The sequence below is a fragment of the Oncorhynchus gorbuscha genome, linkage group LG14 (genome assembly GCF_021184085.1).
Source record: "Oncorhynchus gorbuscha isolate QuinsamMale2020 ecotype Even-year linkage group LG14, OgorEven_v1.0, whole genome shotgun sequence".
NCBI lineage: Eukaryota > Metazoa > Chordata > Actinopteri > Salmoniformes > Salmonidae > Oncorhynchus > Oncorhynchus gorbuscha.
The window spans coordinates 14,288,885-14,307,841 of record NC_060186.1 but is presented as its reverse complement, the minus strand read 5'-3'; the positions used below and the strand labels follow the sequence as shown (position 1 = coordinate 14,307,841).

General features: G+C 42.0%; 2 protein-coding genes across 3 annotated transcripts; both read left to right on the top strand.

Annotated features, from left to right (window-relative positions):
• Positions 1-1,525: 1,525 nt before the first annotated feature.
• Positions 1,526-5,980, top strand: LOC123995634 (RAD51-associated protein 1-like). The gene is made up of 9 exons (XM_046299279.1): positions 1,526-1,870; positions 2,143-2,189; positions 2,315-2,459; positions 3,192-3,298; positions 3,504-3,596; positions 3,744-3,881; positions 3,982-4,146; positions 4,252-4,404; positions 4,550-5,980. The coding sequence occupies exons 1-9, from the start codon at positions 1,773-1,775 to the stop codon at positions 4,675-4,677; spliced, it is 1,074 nt and encodes a 357-aa protein (XP_046155235.1). The 5' UTR covers positions 1,526-1,772; the 3' UTR covers positions 4,678-5,980.
• A 3,938-nt stretch (positions 5,981-9,918) lies between these two features.
• On the top strand, positions 9,919-18,644 carry LOC123994628 (dual specificity tyrosine-phosphorylation-regulated kinase 4-like). Of its 2 annotated transcripts, XM_046297461.1 has the most exons (14): positions 9,920-10,573; positions 11,539-11,628; positions 12,536-12,709; positions 12,873-12,987; positions 13,184-13,347; positions 13,473-13,609; positions 13,734-13,874; positions 14,079-14,217; positions 14,373-14,454; positions 14,577-14,749; positions 14,876-14,936; positions 15,430-15,559; positions 15,937-16,127; positions 16,328-18,644. In XM_046297461.1, the coding sequence occupies exons 1-14, from the start codon at positions 10,517-10,519 to the stop codon at positions 16,603-16,605; spliced, it is 1,932 nt and encodes a 643-aa protein (XP_046153417.1). In that variant the 5' UTR covers positions 9,920-10,516; the 3' UTR covers positions 16,606-18,644. The 2 variants fall into 2 exon arrangements, with proteins under 2 accessions (XP_046153418.1, XP_046153417.1); XM_046297462.1 differs by lacking the exon at positions 12,536-12,709 and having other exon boundaries at positions 9,919-10,573.
• Positions 18,645-18,957: the final 313 nt, after the last annotated feature.

Below are 18,957 nucleotides of genomic sequence, written 5' to 3'. Positions count from 1 at the left end.
ATTCGACCATGCTGGTCATTTATGAACATTTGAACATCTTGGCCATGTTCTGTTATAATCTCCACCCGGCACAGCCAGAAGAGGACTGGCCACCCCACATATGCTTTCTCTAATTCTCTCTTTCTTTCTCTTTCTCGGAGGACCTGAGCCCTAGGACCATGCCCCAGGACTACTTGACATGATGACTCCTTGCTGTCCCCAGTCCACCTGACCGTGCTGCTGCTCCAGTTTCAACTGTTCTGCCTTATTATTATACGACCATGCTGGTCATTTATGAACATTTGAACATCTTGGCCATGTTCTGTTATAATCTCCACCCGGCACAGCCAGAAGAGGACTGGCCACCCCACATATGCTTTCTCTAATTCTCTCTTTCTTTCTCTTTCTCGGAGGACCTGTGCCCTAGGACCATGCCCCAGGACTACTTGACATGATGACTCCTTGCTGTCCCCAGTCCACCTGACCGTGCTGCTGCTCCAGTTTCAACTGTTCTGCCTTATTATTATACGACCATGCTGGTCATTTATGAACATTTGAACATCTTGGCCATGTTCTGTTATAATCTCCACCCGGCACAGCCAGAAGAGGACTGGCCACCCCACATAGCCTGGTTCCTCTCTAGGTTTCTTCCTAGGTTTTGGCCTTTTCTAGGGAGTTTTTCCTAGCCACCGTGCTTCTACACCTGCATTGCTTGCTGTTTGGGATTTTAGGCTGGGTTTCTATACAGCACTTTGAGATATCAGCTGATGTACGAAGGGCTATATAAATACATTTGATTTGAAGTAGAAGTAAAAGTTGTCAAAAAAATCTAAAGTAAAGTAAAGATACCCTTAAAAAAATACTTAAGTAGTACTTAAAAATATTTTTAATTAAGTACTTTACACTATTGCTTTTATATTGCACTTGCTTAAAATGTCAATTTATGTAGCTAAACCTGTACAACTCTAATTAACTTAATTAAGTTGATATTGTTCATTCACACAACAAAATCTAAATTAGCTAAATTTAAGCGATTTATAGCCTTGAAACAGAGGCCACAGATAACACTTGCTACTTCTACTTCAATGACATAATTTACAATTCAATAAAATTTCTGTACAAAACAAAACCCCTCGAATTGTTAATTGATTACTGATTGTTGATTAAACTTTTATTGGCAGCAGGTAGCCTAGTGGTTAGAGCGTTGGACTAGTAACCGAAAGGTTGCAGGATTAAATTCCGAGTTGACAAGGGGAAAAAAATATGTCGTTCTGCCCTTGAACAAGGCAGTTAACCCACTGTTCCGAGGCCGTCATTGAAAATAAGAATGTGTTCTTAATGACTTGCCTAGATGACTAAAGGTAAAATAAAAACTGATCCTGAATAAAATCTGATCCTAGACCTGTGTTTATAGATTGGTGAAAGTTGTATTTCTTCTCAGTAGATTCGCCTCTTCTCACCATCACACAGATGGAACAAGGAGGGGTAGTTATAAACAAACATATTTGGGAAGATCTCGTCTCCTTCTCACAACACATTGGAGGAGAAAGCCAGAGGTCCCACCCCTCTGACATTCTTCTCCATTGGGTTTTGAGAAGGAGACGAAGAGAGGACGCAACGATACTATAGAATTGAAAATGTCCCTTTGCCTCACACACACGTGAAGAACAAGAAACGACGAATCAACGAATCTAAATCGTGAGATTTGTAATCACATTTTCGGGCGGGATGATTGAAAGTTTGTTTTCGTGGACCAGAGACCACTGTTGAAAGAAATCTGCAAAGTATGTTTTATGGCTACTTTTATGATACGATCATTAAAACATTTAAGCAATAATATAATTTTAACCATCGCTAAAGAAAAGAAAACTGATATGGAGCGACCATCGAGGTGTGTAACCAAACGTACCTTTTTTTATTAGCTAAGCTTAATTAGCTACAGTAACTTGCTAACGTAACGTTTGTACGAATCCCAGACCGACATTGGTACATTGTGAGAGGCAATCCGTCTGTCTAGAGAGACTAACGTTACTTGAACTTGCAAATCTCGTCACTTATAAGGTGTGTGTGTGTGTGTGTATATTTGTGTGTGTGTGTGTGTATATTTGTGTGTGTGTGTGTGTGTATATTTGTGTGTGTATTTGTGTGTTTGTTTGTTGACAGGAGGACAAAGCTTGTAAATTATTCAGATTTCCAGGACTTGGCTGATGGTATGTCAAATCCAATGTATTTCATTAATTTATGGTGTAAATAGCCAGTTGGTGTTGCAATTCCCTTCTCCTTTTATGGTTTGTATGTAATCATGTGTTCCACTGTTTATGATCATGTGCAACAGATGATGATTTTGCCTCTGTGAAAGCACCACCCAGCAAAAAAGCCAAGGAGAGTGTGAAAGAGCCAGCGCAGGAGAAGAGCAAGAAATCTTCAAACAAGGCCTCCAGTCAAGAGACTAGCTCACAACCCATAGGCCACGAGAACAGGTAGGAAGTGGAATCAGAAACAAGCAGAAATAACCCTTAAACGTTTATAAAACAACACCATATATTCAATAGAATTACTTGTTGTTTCTTTGTTCCTCAATATATATGTTGTGGAGACAAAAGGTATGAAATATTCTTAACAGTTTTGTAGTGTGTGACAGCAGCTATGAAGCATGCATTCAGAACACAGACACTCTGAATGTCTTTGTTGCCCTGAGTCAGTGCCCCTTCACCTTATTCTGCATAGTGAGAGATAAACAATAACAAATAGCCAGTTGCAGGCAGTATTCGGGACAGTGTGTCTAGATGGTGTATGGAATGACATCATGCTGACCACAGGCCTAGAGAAGAACTCCATAAATCAGTGCTCAAACTCAAATTAGTATTTTAGCCAGATGCGTTGCTTGTGATCTGCCATGCATCAAATCACAAAAAGCCATGAGGTGTGGTGAATCATTGGCAAGGTCTCTGAGGCCAGTGGCAGTAGGGGTGTTTTGATGTGTCATGGTGATACAGAGTCAAAGTCTCTCTGAATGTAACCTTGTGATCAATCTGCTCTATATTGATCAGTATTGTCGGTGAAACTTCAGCACTGCAGGTCAGGATGACCAGAATTCAACTACACATATCACGTGTTACATGTTAGCTTTGTCACACTTTTGTCACATGTCCCTTTGAGAAGGCCTTTAATGTAAAATATGCTAACATCAGAATTGTACCTGTGTTTTTCAGGAAACCATTGGATGAGAAGCTGTATGACAGAGATTTGGAAGCAGCTCTTACTTTGTCGTTGCTTAAAACCCCCGAGATAAATGAGGAACATTGTTCTTATAATCCAGGTTTGCATTTTATTGTTGATTCTTAACAACTGGTGTTTGAAACATTGCTGTTCAACAGCAAAACAGCAATTTGGAGTGGTTTGGCTCCATGGTAGTTTTATCACAATATGCACATACATACAGTAGAGAATGGATTACTCACATTTCTCACTCACTGCCAAAAATTATTTGCAATTGAATTTTGTTTTATTCTATATATTTTTAGAAAAATATGTCAAGAATCAACCACAAAGAGATGGTGAAAATCTGGATCCATCATTACGCCTTTCCAACTCCTGTGTGGACATCAACCTTTTAGGTATTTATTTTTGATATCTCAAATGCATGGGTGGTGATGCTACACATGCCCACCACTGCCAAATCTATTTAATATTATTCAATCCAATGCCTTTGCATCTCACAGTCACTAGTGATCCCTTTGTGATTAGATCCTCTCCTCCCTTAGGCCTTGACCAGATCACGAATGGTCAGGGATCCCCTTGCGCCCCCTCCAGACAGAGGAAGGCAGCTTCCAAGGCTACAGAGCAGCAAAGGAGCATGCTGAAGGATGGCGACGAGGACTACAATCCCAAAGGGACACCAGGTTGTCATAGCAACCCAAAGGCATAGGTTCTTTGTTTTTCTACATTCCAGGTATTTCATGACACACATTTGTTGCGTACTGTATACTCCTTTCTATTCAGATTCAGAGAGTGATGCTGATTTCAGTGATCCAGCTGAAAGTGATGATGATGAGTTCACAGTAAAGAAACCAAAGAAAAAGAACACAGAAGAGAAGACAGCCAAGAAGGAGCAACCAAAAGCTAAACAGCCTTCAAAACCATCAAAAACCAAACCACATTTGACAGGTACTTAATAGCTTTAGGAACTATGAACTGCCATTCTAATAACTCAATCTTTTTATGCTCCCAGCCTGCAGAGTTTCAATCAAATTGTCCTTCTGTTCCTTACAGGGACTCCCAGTCTAAAAACTCCCACCTTAGGTAGAAGTCCAACTGCCAAGCCAGCCTCCGTGCCCAGGAGGTCTCCTGGCACTTCTCCTGTCTCCAGACCTGCAGTCTCTGGCAGTCCAGCGGGGGGCAGAATACCCAAGTGGAATCCTCCAGGTAAGACTGATTGAAAGGTCAAGGAGGTCATCGTAATCTCATAATCAGGTGTAGGACTGCATGTTTGTTAACAAGGTTGTGCCTTGTATTCAGGCATTTTAAGACCCAGTTCACCCATTATTTTTATCATACAACTTGTCATCAGGTCACGTTGGAAGAAGTCCCGGCTCATCACAGAGTGCCCCAGTCAAGTCTCCAGGGCAGGGTCTAAGACTTGGACTGTCTCGCATGGTGCGAGTCAAACCCCTTCACCCCAGTGTTGCTAGTCACTGACTCCACCTATCTATTAGAGGAGCTCTGTGTAATTGACAGTTGACTTTCAGGATTTCTTTTGTAATCCTCTAGATCTGTCTATTTTATAAGAGGTATTAAAATTGTACTGTAAATTACTATTAGTCTGGGTTCATACATGCTCTCCTTTTTATAACAGCTCATCTTTTGGACCATTTGACTTAACAAAGGACAATTCCCAACTTCTACTGTTTTTTGGCCTACAACAAAGCCTTCAGATTTCAAACCCTTTTGTGTCTTTTATTATTTCAAAGAGAGTTTGTCTTCTGTCTGTTTTTAGTTTTCACTCCAACATGTAAATGAAATGATGCAATGGCGCACTCTGCTGGATATAATTATCTTAAAACGCAAAATTATCCGTGTTAAAGTGGCAATCAGTTGAATCAACAACAAAGCGAAGACCCCGCCCCTGTTTTGGTAAAAAGCTGAGGGATGAGGCTGGAGAAATGTAACAACTCTGAAATTCATAGACAAAGCTGTGGATGTAAGGACTGACCACCCGTGATATCAAAACTAGTTTTAACCATGTTTTGAGGCTATATACCCAATGGGCAAAAACTGGTTGAATCAACTTTGTTTCCACGCCATTTCAACCAAAAAAATATGTGATGAAGTTGAATCAACGTTAAAAACGGATTGGATTTACAAAAAGTCAAGGTAAGGGCATTATATATTTTCTTCACCCAACTTTTAACCTAAAACGACATGACATTTGTTGTTAATTTTATGTTAAATTCGCGTTAGTTGACAACTAAACCAAATGTAAATAAAAACGAGAAGTTGAACTGAAGTCTGCCCAGTCGGTAGTGTTTGTTTGCATTTAGTTGATTTATTGTTTCTGTCAAACATTGGAGTTAAACAGCTTATTTTAAAAGTAAAATAATGGATGTAGCAACTACAGAATGGCCCTTTATATAACGTTTTACCCTGATTTTACTAACATCCAGTAGAATAGGCAACGTACGTATTCTATTTGTGTTTAAAGTTTTGTGGATTTTGTTCAGCGAAAGCTTTGTACAATGTGTAAATATGAAACATTAAAGATTCAATATAAACTATACGTGTTTATGTAGTGAGCATGTTTCCTGTATCGTCTGTATAGGCCCAAATGAGTTTGTGCAACATCTCCCCTGTGGTATGGAACATTGTGGACAGTTGTTTGAGTGAATTATAATGCTCATTTCTCCCAAAACCAGAAATGGAAAGTGAATCGCTAAACATTATCATGATTTTTAGCGTTACATAATGCGTTTTACGTGTTAATTTCACTTTTAGCGCTGATCACCTTGCAGCAGCAAACACCGAACATGAGCGAAGTAAATCCATCCAATGAGCGAAAGTAAGTGAATTAGTTGTATGACTTCCATATACGAGTTTGTTTAACAATAAAAATAAAAATAACCGTGAATTTGCCTAATTTTCGAGTGCATTTTTCTTTATTTTTGTTCATTCTATTGCTGTGTTATTTACTCATCAACTGACTATACAAACATCTAAAGGGATAACAGACAAATATGATTGAAAAAACTTGCTCACAAAAGATAATTCCACTATTTTTACAAAAAAAAGCCCTGGATGTCAAAAATCTTCAGACTCTTTAAACCTCTCAAGTTGATGACCTTTCTGTTTCAATAGGAAATAAATTAAATATAAATTGAAGAGACTTATCGAAAACCAACTTCTCCCATTGTTGAAAATGTACTGTATTCCTCTTGATATGTATAATATAGACATTTAGCAGACACTTAGATTATGTCTTGACCACCTGAGATCAGCCCACAATCCAACAGTCAGATTTGCCTAACAAAACTCCAGCCTTGGATCCAACTGGGCCTACCACAGGAAGAAGGTAAGCTTACCATCAATCTGAAGCCCTACCCAAGTTACATTTCAATCCTCTGGCAATTAAAACAATACCATATATTGATATCTGAGTAGCACAGTCTCTGCACAGGCTGAATTCTATGCAATGCTGCATTTCCAAATAATTGAAACAGTCATTATCCTCTGACTGGGATCTGCAGTAGGCTACCTGGGATTTGGGATACAAATAGCTGGACCACTGGAGGACAGGATAGGAAGTGTGGAATGAAAAAAAGCCACCAAGAAAAGAAGAGTGGGAGACTCCCTGATCCAGTGGTGGAATCAAAGGCAGGAATATGAAATGGTGAGAGATGATGAATTCCCTCTACACGCCATGCACTAAGGAAACATCTCCATGCTACTAGATATGTTGTTATACAGACTTCTCTGATCAAATGTCTATTTAGGACTTCTGGCCGATCTGCCACAAACTCTGGAACATACTATCAGAACTCAGCTGGGGCTGATAATGAAAGTGAAGAAAAAAACATGAGCATTGCTTGATTTAAAGCTTGCTTTCATTGGTTCATATTGGACTCAAAAGAAACATCACATTATACATTTTGTTTCAGGTAAAATGCTCATGGCTGTACATTGTTCCCATATGTGGTTGCAAACAGTGGCAGCTGAAAATGGCCTGTTGGAGCACTAGCCCATTGCCCTCGGCATGGGGTGGAGGAGGTGACATAAACCTGTCTTGGCTTACCTGGCTGACATTGAGCCAGACTGCCTGTCTCATCTCCAGCACCATGGACAGCGGACAGGGGAACAGACAGTGCAGCTCACCCCACCCCACCACATGGCGGATGTGCCGACAGATGGTTCAGAGTGGCAGACAATGCAGACAGGTCGCTTACAGTGTGTTCAGGGTTTATGGGGAGTGATAAGCCAAAGGCGTTGGGTGCTCTACAACATGTTATACATGCAGTATAGACAGTCCACTGAGCAGTCATTTTATACATGGCGATGGACATTTCTGTTGACTTGTCTGTGGTGTGTGTCCGGTGTTTTCCTGGTCTATGTATTTAGTTGGAAATTGGAAATTAAGCATCTTCTAATCATGAAGGCTACATTTTATTCTATAAAGTGCCCCCCCCCCCATTGTATGTTGTGGAGTTAAATTTCTCTTGCAGCACAAAGAAAAGCAAGTATGTGCATTCTCTGACCCCTTGTAGCTATGTCAAATAACCCACACATTCCCAGAGGAAAGAACTTGAAAGGTAGCCCACTCTGTCATTCACTTCCCGTTCCTCAGCCACCGCCTGCCTGAGGTGTCTGCCTGCCTGCCTGTCTGGGACAGTTGTGTCACCACCACTGCTCAGTCAAAAGGATAGAGTTCACTCTGACCAGCAAGGTTAGACCGGTTCTGACCCCTGACAGACAGCACTGTTTAGGGTAAAGCCAGCAGCGCCATATTAGTCTACGCAAGACAATATTTTGTCTATCTGACTCTGTATGCAGATAGAAGCAGATACAATCTGTGTTATAGTATGAGTCCTTGGGAACGGCCAGCTACACAGGCCAAGCCTGTCTGTCCCCGGCCTGTTCTGGGACATGAAGATGACAAGGTAAGACTCTAAACAGGGCTGACTAATGCCCTGCCTTTATTTGGATCAGCAGTGAAGAGGTGGTTGTTATTGAATGCTATTTGTTATAGTTGGATTTACCTTGGATTCGATCATAGAAATTCATACTGCATGAAGGGCATTTGGTTTGTGTGTGTGTGGAGGTCTTAACAATAGAGATGTATGCTTGGCCACTGTGTTTTAGTTCTATTGCTATAGTTAACACTGCATTGTGTGCTCTCTGAGTTGTGTTGCTATTTATGTCCACCACAGTGCTTATGCTCCTAGCTCTGCACCTTCCAGAGTGGTTTTCCTCTGTGTCTCTGTGGCAGTCAGTCCAGGGCAGGCTACTAATGGCATTTAGCCTGATCTGGATTAGACCAGTGGGTGGTCCCTCCATACTCCTTAGCCTTGGATACCTCTTACTACTAAAGTTAGAGAATAAACACCCACCTACAACAACACAGGTCTACTGGTGCACTCCATCATGCTGCAGGATCCTTCTGTAGCTCAGTTGGTAGAGCATGGCGCTTGTAACGCCAGGGTAGTGGGTTCGATCCCCGGGACCACACATACGTAGAATGTATGCACACATGACTGTAAGTCGCTTTGGATAAAAGCGTCTGCTAAATGGCATTTATTATTATTATAAAAACACACCTTTGTTTCCACTAGAAAATAAAAAGGGCTGTTTTACCTTTGTGCAATTTTTCCCAGTTGGTCTTGTGTTATAAGCCAAAAAATAGTGTGGACAATGACCCTTTGCCCAATTACATCAACTGTACTATTGGGTATAACTGCTACACTACATTAAGAAAACACTTTAGCCTATAGCCATGAACAGATAAAGGCTGGAGGCTTACTAATGAGGACTGGTTGTGACTGTATGCGCATCTTCAATATTATGGACTGAAGCTGGAAATCATATCACCATGGAGACTGCAGCTTGTGTAATGGCAAAAAAACCATATATGGATGGTATATCAAAGGTGAGAGAAATACACTGGGTAGCAATGAAATGAAAACAGGTATTTTCTGTCAGCACTGATAAAAAACACGTGTTATGAAACGACCAGTTATGTAGTCGTGTCTACCCCGAGATGACTGACCGTGCCGAAGTAGGCTTCAGTAGAACATACTGTACCACCCACTTCACGCTTGGGGTATGTAGGATGAATCATATGAAGGTGGAGATGGCTCTCCTCCACATCTCAAAGGATTCTCCACTCTGGATGAGCTAGCACATGGTTTGCCTTGATGTGTAATTCCCTTTCAATTTTAAGGTGTGTGTGTGTGTGTGCGTGCGTGCGTGCGTGCGTGTGTGTGTGCGTGCATTCGTTTTTTACAGTACAATTTTGAGAAGTGAGGGCATGCCAGTCCTCACTTATAAAAAGGTTGTTTCAGGCTAAGGGTTAGGGAAAATATGATTTTAAATGGCAATCAATTGTTGGTCCCCAAAAATGTCCTTACAAGTATAGTAAGACATAGCTGTGTGTGTGATTTAAAAACTGATCCAATGATTAAACATTTGATGATTTAGTACTGTTTTTGACAATTGCATTTGTTGAACTAAATATCTTTACAAATGTAAAGTTGTTGTGAATCATTAAATATTCGATGTTTAATGTGCTTATTTTGATGGTACCTTCGTGGGAGACTAAAGTGAAGTAGTAATTAATAACCTCAGATGTGTGGTTGCTACTCAGCAGTGTTTCTCTGAGTTTCAGTTCCCGGACAGTGAGTCTGACACGTGAGCATTGAACCAGTGTGGGTGCATCCCATTCTCTACAGTACGCCTACACGATGAGATAAAATACCACGAAGACTGAACCCACTTAAGAAAAAGTGGTGTCATACAGGGGCTAGAGAGAGGGGATTTGTTGTTGTTTGAGCTTGGTCACAAACTATCGATGGATTTTGTTTTGCTGGAGGATTTGGCAAATACTGTACATGGTTCTATAGGCTACCAGCAACATAACGGTTTTACGCGCAATGTTGATTCTCATGCTTGGAAAGTTATGACTGAGGAGTCTGCGGAGTTAGACAGTTGAATGAATTGACAACCTATCTATATCGGGAGTCCACGGTGTCGCCTGTCGATGTGAAATCAGCTGTGACCGTAGAATACCCTAACAGGTGGCTCTCCGACGATATGCGCGTCAGGCTAACAACAGCGTGCACACTCGCCATAATCTTCGGCTGACAAAGCTTTTTCCAACATTACAGTCCGTTCATTACTATTCAGCAGCACTACTCTGCAATTTCAACCGGGCCCCAACGTCGTTTTGATGCGAAGCGGAATATTGGTTTCTGCGTTTACTCGGGAATAAAATTGAGCCTGGGAATGTTTTCAAGCTGTGCGCTCACGTGGACCAACTAGGAGTGATTTATCGATGATAATTGGAATTCACCCGGGTTATAAAGCAATGTTTCCAGAAATTCATATCAAGGTGAGGTATAAAGAATGCTATTGCTTTGTTTTGTGTAGCTTATTGGATACAAATTCAACATTAGCTTTTTTTGCATTTTGTTTTATTTCACAGTACTGTATTTGGAACCTCTCTGCACTCTTTAAGTGTACTGTGCAGACTGTACTGGACAGACAGTAATTAGGTCTGAAAAAACACTTTCCAGCGGATTTCAGAATCAGATGTCAATGTGTTGACATAATTACTCCCATGGTCTCATGGTTCCACTGACTTTCAGATGGACTAACCCACTTTAAACCCCATGATCTACAGCTTGGTGTGCTCAGGAATGGATCATTAGCTTCCTGGGGTCTACTGGGTTAATATGATCTGTTTGTCATGGCTGACACCTAGCTGGTGTCAGCACTGGATTCACAATATATTTGGGCTACTGCACATTTTGACATTTACATTTACATTTAAGTCATTTAGCAGACGCTCTTATCCAGAGCGACTTACAAATTGGTGCATTCACCTTATGACATCCAGTGGAACAGCCACTTTACAATAGTGCATCTAAATCTTTTAAGGGGGGGGGGGATGAGAAGGATTACTTTATCCTATCCTAGGTATTCCTTAATATTCCTTAATATATTGTAGTATTCAAAAACGGGCTTAATGTGTCTGTAGCCATAGTGGAATACCCCCCCTCCCTCTACTGTAGCCATAGTGGAATACCCCCCCATGCATTTATGCAGGATTGACTACAGCTGCATATGAACCACATGTGAGAATCATCACTAGTTCTAAAAATACATTGTAATTTAGTTACATCGTTGGCCTTCATAGATTTTCTATATGCAGTTGGTGTGTGTGTGCATGTGTGCACGTGTGAGTGCTGGAGCCAAGCAAAATAATATGTGCCTATGTGTAGGTGTGTGCACGAGTGTGTTCATCTTCAGCTAGCTCATATTATATGACATCCTTTTCTCGTCCAATCCCCACAGGCAGGTAGGCCCGACGCCTACTCCCAGCAACACAAACTCCAGCCTGAATGCACACGCCTTGGGTCCAGCCGGGCCTACCAGCAGCAGCAGGTGAACCTACTCCCTGGTCCTCCAGTATTCTGCTCTTGTTTGTGGGTGTGCGGGGGAATACGATGACTGTGTCATGATCTGGTCGTTGTGTGGGAGTACTGTGACTAGTGTGAGCTGTGGGGGAATACTGTATGATGCAACTGCCCAGCCCGCACCTCTGAAAAGATGGAGCAAGGTAGTTATCACCAGTTGTGAATTGTGGATCCTGAGTTTTAAGATTAACAGTAATTTTCCTCATCCCAAATAATTCAATATTCATAATAACAGAGTGTGAATACGTGCTGGCCGGGTGCAGAGGTAACTGTCTTCAGTACCATGTTGCTATATATAGTTTTTTTATGAATAATTTATATTGCAGATACTGCAGTAAAACCCTGGAGATTAAACCGTGCATTCTATAAATAGAAATTCTCCTCTCGATTTGGCAGCGTTGTTTCAGTTCAAATCAATAAGGCCACGAGAGCCATACTACTGTAACTGCAGCACAGCTCTATTCAGTCAGAGGTGATGCCCTGGTATAGCTTAGCCTTTTGGGCAGCTTTCGAGAGGATGTGTTACTTAGAGTACCGAGAAAGACTAGCAGCCTATAAACAAGAGAGAGTGAAGGAAAAATACATGGAGAGAGAGAGACTCCGAGTCGGGCTGCAGTGAAAGCTTCTGTCCAAAAGCAGACCTCCAAGGCTTTAGACCCTGCTTCACTCTCGCCCTGGCACGTAACTCTATGCCCTTTCTGGGCACCACAGGCTACTTGCCTCATTACTGAATCGGCAGGAAAACTAGAAACACCCAGTGCCTCAAACCTCGTTATGTAACAACACCTGTATTATCTGTTTGATTTAACCTAGATGACCCTCTAAATGTGGGTCCTTCTCTCTCTGCCGCCCTCTCTCTCTTGTTCTGGCTGTAGAACTGTGGCTCGGGCAAAGGCACTCTGCCTAAGCTGGATGCTAAGCCCTTGGTTGTAAACAATGCCAAGTACCATCACCAGTCCGAAAGCATCCTGCCCCACATCACCAGCAAGGGGCTGCAAAACACTTGTGATAGGCAGCTTTCAGGAACCAGGCACCAGGAAAGCTTCCAGGTGAGTCCTTGTTACAATTAGGCTAATCTCTTGGTATTATGTACTTAGAGCCTAGTATAGTGAAGCAATGAAACATTCCACTGAGAAATTATAACAGTGTTAAATTGTTACTATGCAAAACCTCTGCAACTAGTTAATTTTCTGTATGTTTTGTAATTGACAGGATGAGAGATTACGGAGCTCCACAGTGGAGAGTCTGCCAGAGTCCATCAACAGGAAGAACAATCAGGAGCAGGAGAGGAATATTGAGGGACACTATCTGCCCATGTCTCCTGCAGGTGTGTGTGGGCTAAGGGTTGGACTAGGTCTGGAGTTGGAGAGTAGGGAAGCGTTGATGGAAGTTGCTGGTGTTGGCGTTTAGTATTGGCAATTCTAAAGGAGAAAGAGTTTTCTGTCCCTTGATCTTATTTAATCAGGAAGAAACATATGCAAACTGGGATTTGCTGACAGGAATTTCCTTTCCCTCCTATACAGAGGTCCTGAAGGCGTTCAAAGATCGTCTGACGGAGCATGAGCAGGAGGAGATCATGGACTACTCTGAGGTCTGGTACCTGGGCCTGGATGCCAAGAAGATGAAGGGTTCCCCCAGCCTGCCACACAACTCTGGCTACGACGATGAGAGCGGAGGCTATCTGAAGGTAACATAAAATGGGCACAAAGATGGCAGTAAAGAAACTGTGAATTTCAGAACCAGTTTTAGTGCCATATAAAGTAAACTTTTTGCAGTATTGCTTTAAAGTAAATGATACCCTTTTCTCTGCAGGTCGCGCATGACCACATAGGCTTCCGGTTTGAGGTGCTGGAGGTGATCGGGAAAGGATCCTTCGGACAGGTCCTGAAGTGCCTGGATCACAAGACCAATGAACTTGTTGCCATCAAGGTCATTCGCAACAAGAAAAGGTGACTAACGCCACTAGCTAGCTAGCATATCGTAGTACAGCTGGGTTGTCGGATACCAACCTTTCACTAATAACATGCTATGACACATGTTATAACATTGCTTCTCTGTTATGATTGGCTGCAGGTTCCACCACCAGGCCATGGTGGAGTTGAAGATCCTGGATGCGTTGAGAAGGAAGGACAGAGACAACCAACACAACGTCATTCACATGAAGGAGCACTTCTACTTCCGGAACCATCTCTGCATCTCCTTCGAGCTCCTGGGGTAGGCTTGACGGACACAGACACTGACACTAGGGCCAAAGATAAGATCATATTCAGAAATAAAATAATACCCTTTTGTTATTTGTTGATTTAGTTCAGGAGAGAATACTTCTGCTATATTTCATACACAGGAGGTAAACATGTAGTATTAAGATTATTTGGGCATTTAAATCTAAAGGATGTTTGCTTATCTTTGATCGTGCAGAGTGAACCTGTACGAACTCCTTAAGAAGAACAACTTCCAGGGCTTCAGCCAGATCCTGGTGCGCCGCTTTGCCTACTCCCTCCTCAAGTGCCTGCAGATGCTGCACAAAGAGAAGATCATCCACTGTGACCTAAAACCGGTATGACCCCTAGCCATGACCTTTAACCCCTAACCACCTTAACATTACATAATGAAAAGTGAAGCATATTTGCAAACATATTCCTTGTTGGTTCAGTTTAATGGTGCCACAGGAGATGGAGAGAATGTGCTCATACTTGGGTGTTTATTTTCCAGGAAAACATTCTTCTGTCACACAAAGGCCAGGGCAACATCAAGGTCATTGACTTTGGCTCCAGCTGCTACGAGCAGCAGAGAGGTGAGTGTCTTAGCTTGTATGTTTTCTAGTGTAAGGTTGGATCAAGTAGGCAAACAGGGGGCACAACCTCATTATAGTATCACATTATAGCATACCTAAGTCCTGGCTCTCCTCATCCACAGTTTACACCTACATCCAGAGCCGCTTCTACCGTTCCCCAGAGGTGCTCCTGGGCCATCCCTACAGCATGGCCATCGACATGTGGAGCTTTGGCTGCATCCTGGCTGAGCTCCACACTGGCTTCCCCCTCTATCCTGGGGAGAGTGAGATGGAGCAGATTGCCTGCATCATGGAGGTACCTAGTACCTACCTAGGACCTATAATATCATGTTCTCTTTGTTAATGGCTCTTTCAACCTTGTGGTTTGGCTAGCAACGTTGATGTATTACTCACTGTGTGTGTTTGTCTGATTTGTTCTCAGGTACTGGGAATGCCTCCAACTGATTTCTTGTCAACAGCGACCAGGAAAAGGCAATTTTTTGGCAAGCATTTTTGATCCAATGCAGTCACATGGTTTTCTGTTTGACTGTTCGATGGAAATTCTGTTTAACTGAGACCTTTCACTTCTACTGACGTACCAATAGGATCACAGTTAAATGTATACATTTCTGATGTAGGGATTTGCATCATTTTAGTGTCACAGGGTGTTTAATTAAGCAATAAGCCTGAGGGAGTGTGGTATATTGGCCATATAACACAGCTGAGGGCTGTTCTTATGCACAACGTGAAAGGGAGTGCCTGAATATCAACCATATACCACAAACCCCTGAGGTGCCTTATTGCTATTATAAACTGGTTACCAACATAAATAGAACAGTAAACAAGTATGTTTATGTCACAACCGTGGTATATTGTCTGATATACAGACGGTTGAAATGCTGTTTCAGCCAATCAGCATCCAGGATCCAAACTACCCGGTTTATAATTCTTAGTAAGAGATCCTCTTGTTGATAATCACTGGTTGTGACTGTGCAGATTCCAAGGGCAACCCCAGGAACATCACCAACAGCAAGGGGAGAAAGAGACGGCTCAACTCCAAGGATCTGGCCAGTGCCCTGAAGACCAACGATCCTCTCTTTCTGGATTTCATCAAACGCTGTCTCACGTATGTACTGTACACACTGTACACCTGTCAATAACACAGCCATAGAATCACCCAATCTCAAATATTACTAATAGTAGGGAATCATGTTAAACTGTCAGGTGAAGTGAGCCCTCTTTCGCCTCCAGGTGAGGCCCATTGAGATTGAAATCTACAAGGAAGTCCAGTGTGTGGTTTTACCTCTGGTTCTCTCTGGAATAATCTCATTTGCATCCTCCTTGCATCCTCTCTACCGAGATCCATCTCAAAACCCACTGGAGGAGAAGGTCACAGGGGAGGGACCCCTGATTTTCTCCTCCGATCGGTTTTGAGAAGGAGAGAGGACACGAGGAGTATGCAATTGGGATTTTCCCTCTGACTGACTCTCTTCTCTCTGTCAGGTGGGACCCTAAGAAGCGCATGACGCCCGACGAGGCCATGCAGCATGAGTGGATCCAGGAGGCACGCTCCAGCAAGTTTCGGCCCAAGACCCGCACTGTGAGAAGGCCCAACGAGAGCCTCGGCAACGTGGAGAACAACAACAAGATAGCGCAGCATATTTCCCACAAACCAGCCCTTATCAACAGGATAGGTAAGAGGAGCAGTCATCTACCATACTACCACCATGCCTTCTCATACGTATGTGTTTGCATGTGAAAAAAATAAAATAAATTCACTATAGGCATTTTTTACACTTTGAGAGTGGCAGATTGACACAAAGACTAAATTGACTCCACATCTCTATGATGTACATAAAGTAACAGGCATCTTACTTCCCCCTCTCTGACGCAGTTGACAAGGCATTCTCCAGCCCGTTCTCCAACGTCACAGACAGGCCCAAGAGAGATAACTCTGTGAAGCTGGCGTCCGCCGAGCGCTTGCGACCAATCGGGGCTTCGGCTGAGGGCCAGATCGGCGAGGGCAGGACCAAGGGCACCAGGGCTGTTAGCAGCAGCAAGCAGGAGGTACCCAGGGAGAGATCAGTCCACATTGTCATCAGGCCCCCGCTGGAGCACAATGCAGACAGTGACAGTCTGGAGCACCAGCAGGGCCTGTCCCCCATCACATAAAGGCCCCAGGGACAGAGGGCTTGAGGCTGGGAGGGGGTTGAGGGGAGGGGGGATGCATAGGTCACATCAGGGTTAATATCAGAGGTCAAACATAAGACACATATTAATAACATTAAATGGGGGTCATGGTTGGAGTATATCCTGTTTTGTAGATGTAGTGGGTTATCAATTTGTTATATTTGTGCTGCACTATATAATTTATTTCCTTGTCCAATCACATGTTTAGTGCTTAGACTCTGTCTAGCTGCAGGAGACGTCTTTGGAACACAGTCTTTGGTGGGTCTTTTGGTAATGAGCTGTGTATCAGCAACTGTTGGTCTTCTCTGTTATTGCAGTAGTCACAAATGGACTCTAGAATGTGGCCACATTCACTTGTCATAAGCTTGGAAAGTAGCACAGGTCACTTGCATTAGTTTAAAATGGGATCCCTTAGCTTAGAACCCAGATCAATGCCCAGATTGGCCTGTTTTCCACTCTCGGTCTAGCCAGGTTAGGCCGAGCCACATTTAATGTCATTTTGCCAGAGGTTTAAAGCTTTTTGAGTAGGCTAATTCCCTGCACGTATTCTACTGGCATTGACGTTTTGGCTTTGACAACACAGACGTCTGACCCAAAATATACACAAGTTAAGCCCTGCCCCCTGTTTGCACTGAAATACGCATGGCAAGCCCAAGGAGTTGTCCGTGCCATGGATGCAATGTTTAAGGCTCTTAGCAGCATGAAGCATCTCCCATGCAGAGATGATGGTGATAGGGGAAAAACATAAAGCACTAATGTGCACAAACTCCCCTAGAGATTACTCAGAGTTTATGGAGTTTGACTTTGACTCAATCATTTGTGGTTGTTGATCATAGTATGCTTCATTACTAGTTTATTATGAAAATTATTAAAACCCTAGGTGTTACTGAATAAAATTACAATCACTTATAAGTCAGAAAAAATGCTGTCCACCTGACAACAACTTTTACCTTTTAAAACAGGGCTCTCAAGTTGTCAATGAAGATGAATGTTATTTTCCTGACCTGAAATGTCTAGCTTGGACTGGTATTGGATGGTTTGATATTCTTCATACGTCATTGTCATATACAAAGTTTTCCAGTGTCTGCAAAACAGGAATATTCTGACCAGTGATCCTCACAACTTGTTATTCAAATGTTCCTTTCAGCATCCAAAGTGACTTCCCTCTGACCCACAATGCATCATCTGTTTTTTTACTCCTCACACAAACTTCATTTTAAAAAGCTCTTAATTCCTCATCAAAGCAGTTCCATCTATTTTGATTAACTTCTCTTACCTCGACAAAAGGACAATTTGCTACAATGTTGAGCTTTCTTCAATAAAACTTGGGCCAAATGAAGGAGAGTAGTTTTTTTTTTGTTCTCTCAACTTCTTTATGGCAACTTGTACTGATGCTTTTCACTTGCTCCAGTTATAGAAAGTAATTTTAAAACAGTGTTTATATTTGTAACATGATCAGAAATGGAATATATTTCCTTTTTAACAGTACATAATTGAATGTACATTTTACAATTTTGTTATGATTAAATTATTGGTTTAAGGTGTGACATGTATATTAAATATTTGTGGTAATATATCTCAAGCACTTTATGTGTACATAACCAGGTCACATTGGCAATGTCTCAATGAAATATATATTTTTTACCATGTTTCAATTTTAATTTTAATTATTTTCTTGTTTATTCTTCTGTGCTCACTGAACATTGTTATTTAAGAGAGCCCCACCGACTGGTGCCCATAATGATCATATTGTGTGATGTACTGAATTACTGTTTTTCTTTCTCTAAGTCTGTATAATAGCATGCCAGGACATTGTTGATTTTATTGTACTGTACTAAAACAAATAGAAAGTGTGTGCATTCATTTCAACCAAATTATTTCACAATCAATCATTGTGGACTATTTGGAAGTAATTGAATTGAGGGCATTCCACCTGATGAACTGTACATTGATGTGAAAAAATGAATGAACATGTAATTGAAAGAACATATAATTTAATAAATTGTGTTTTATATTCCTTGCCTCTGCCCATTTGATTGGACCTTTGATCATTTTGATGCTGTGTAACTCAAACATTCAGCTTATGAGTCGACGAAACGATAGCAACATATAGCATTACCATGTAGGTAGAGTGAGGGGTGAACACACAGGCCAGAGGAAGAAGAGAAGGTATGGTGATCAGAGTTAACAAAGTGTCATTGTTCCCTGCCTCTATTGATCACACATTCTATGCTCAATCCTTATTTACCAGACAGGGTCAGTGGTCAACCTTGTGCATCCAGACCCTCATGCTGCTTGGTTTGAACTCTGAGAGCAAGTTAGACACAGGGGAAA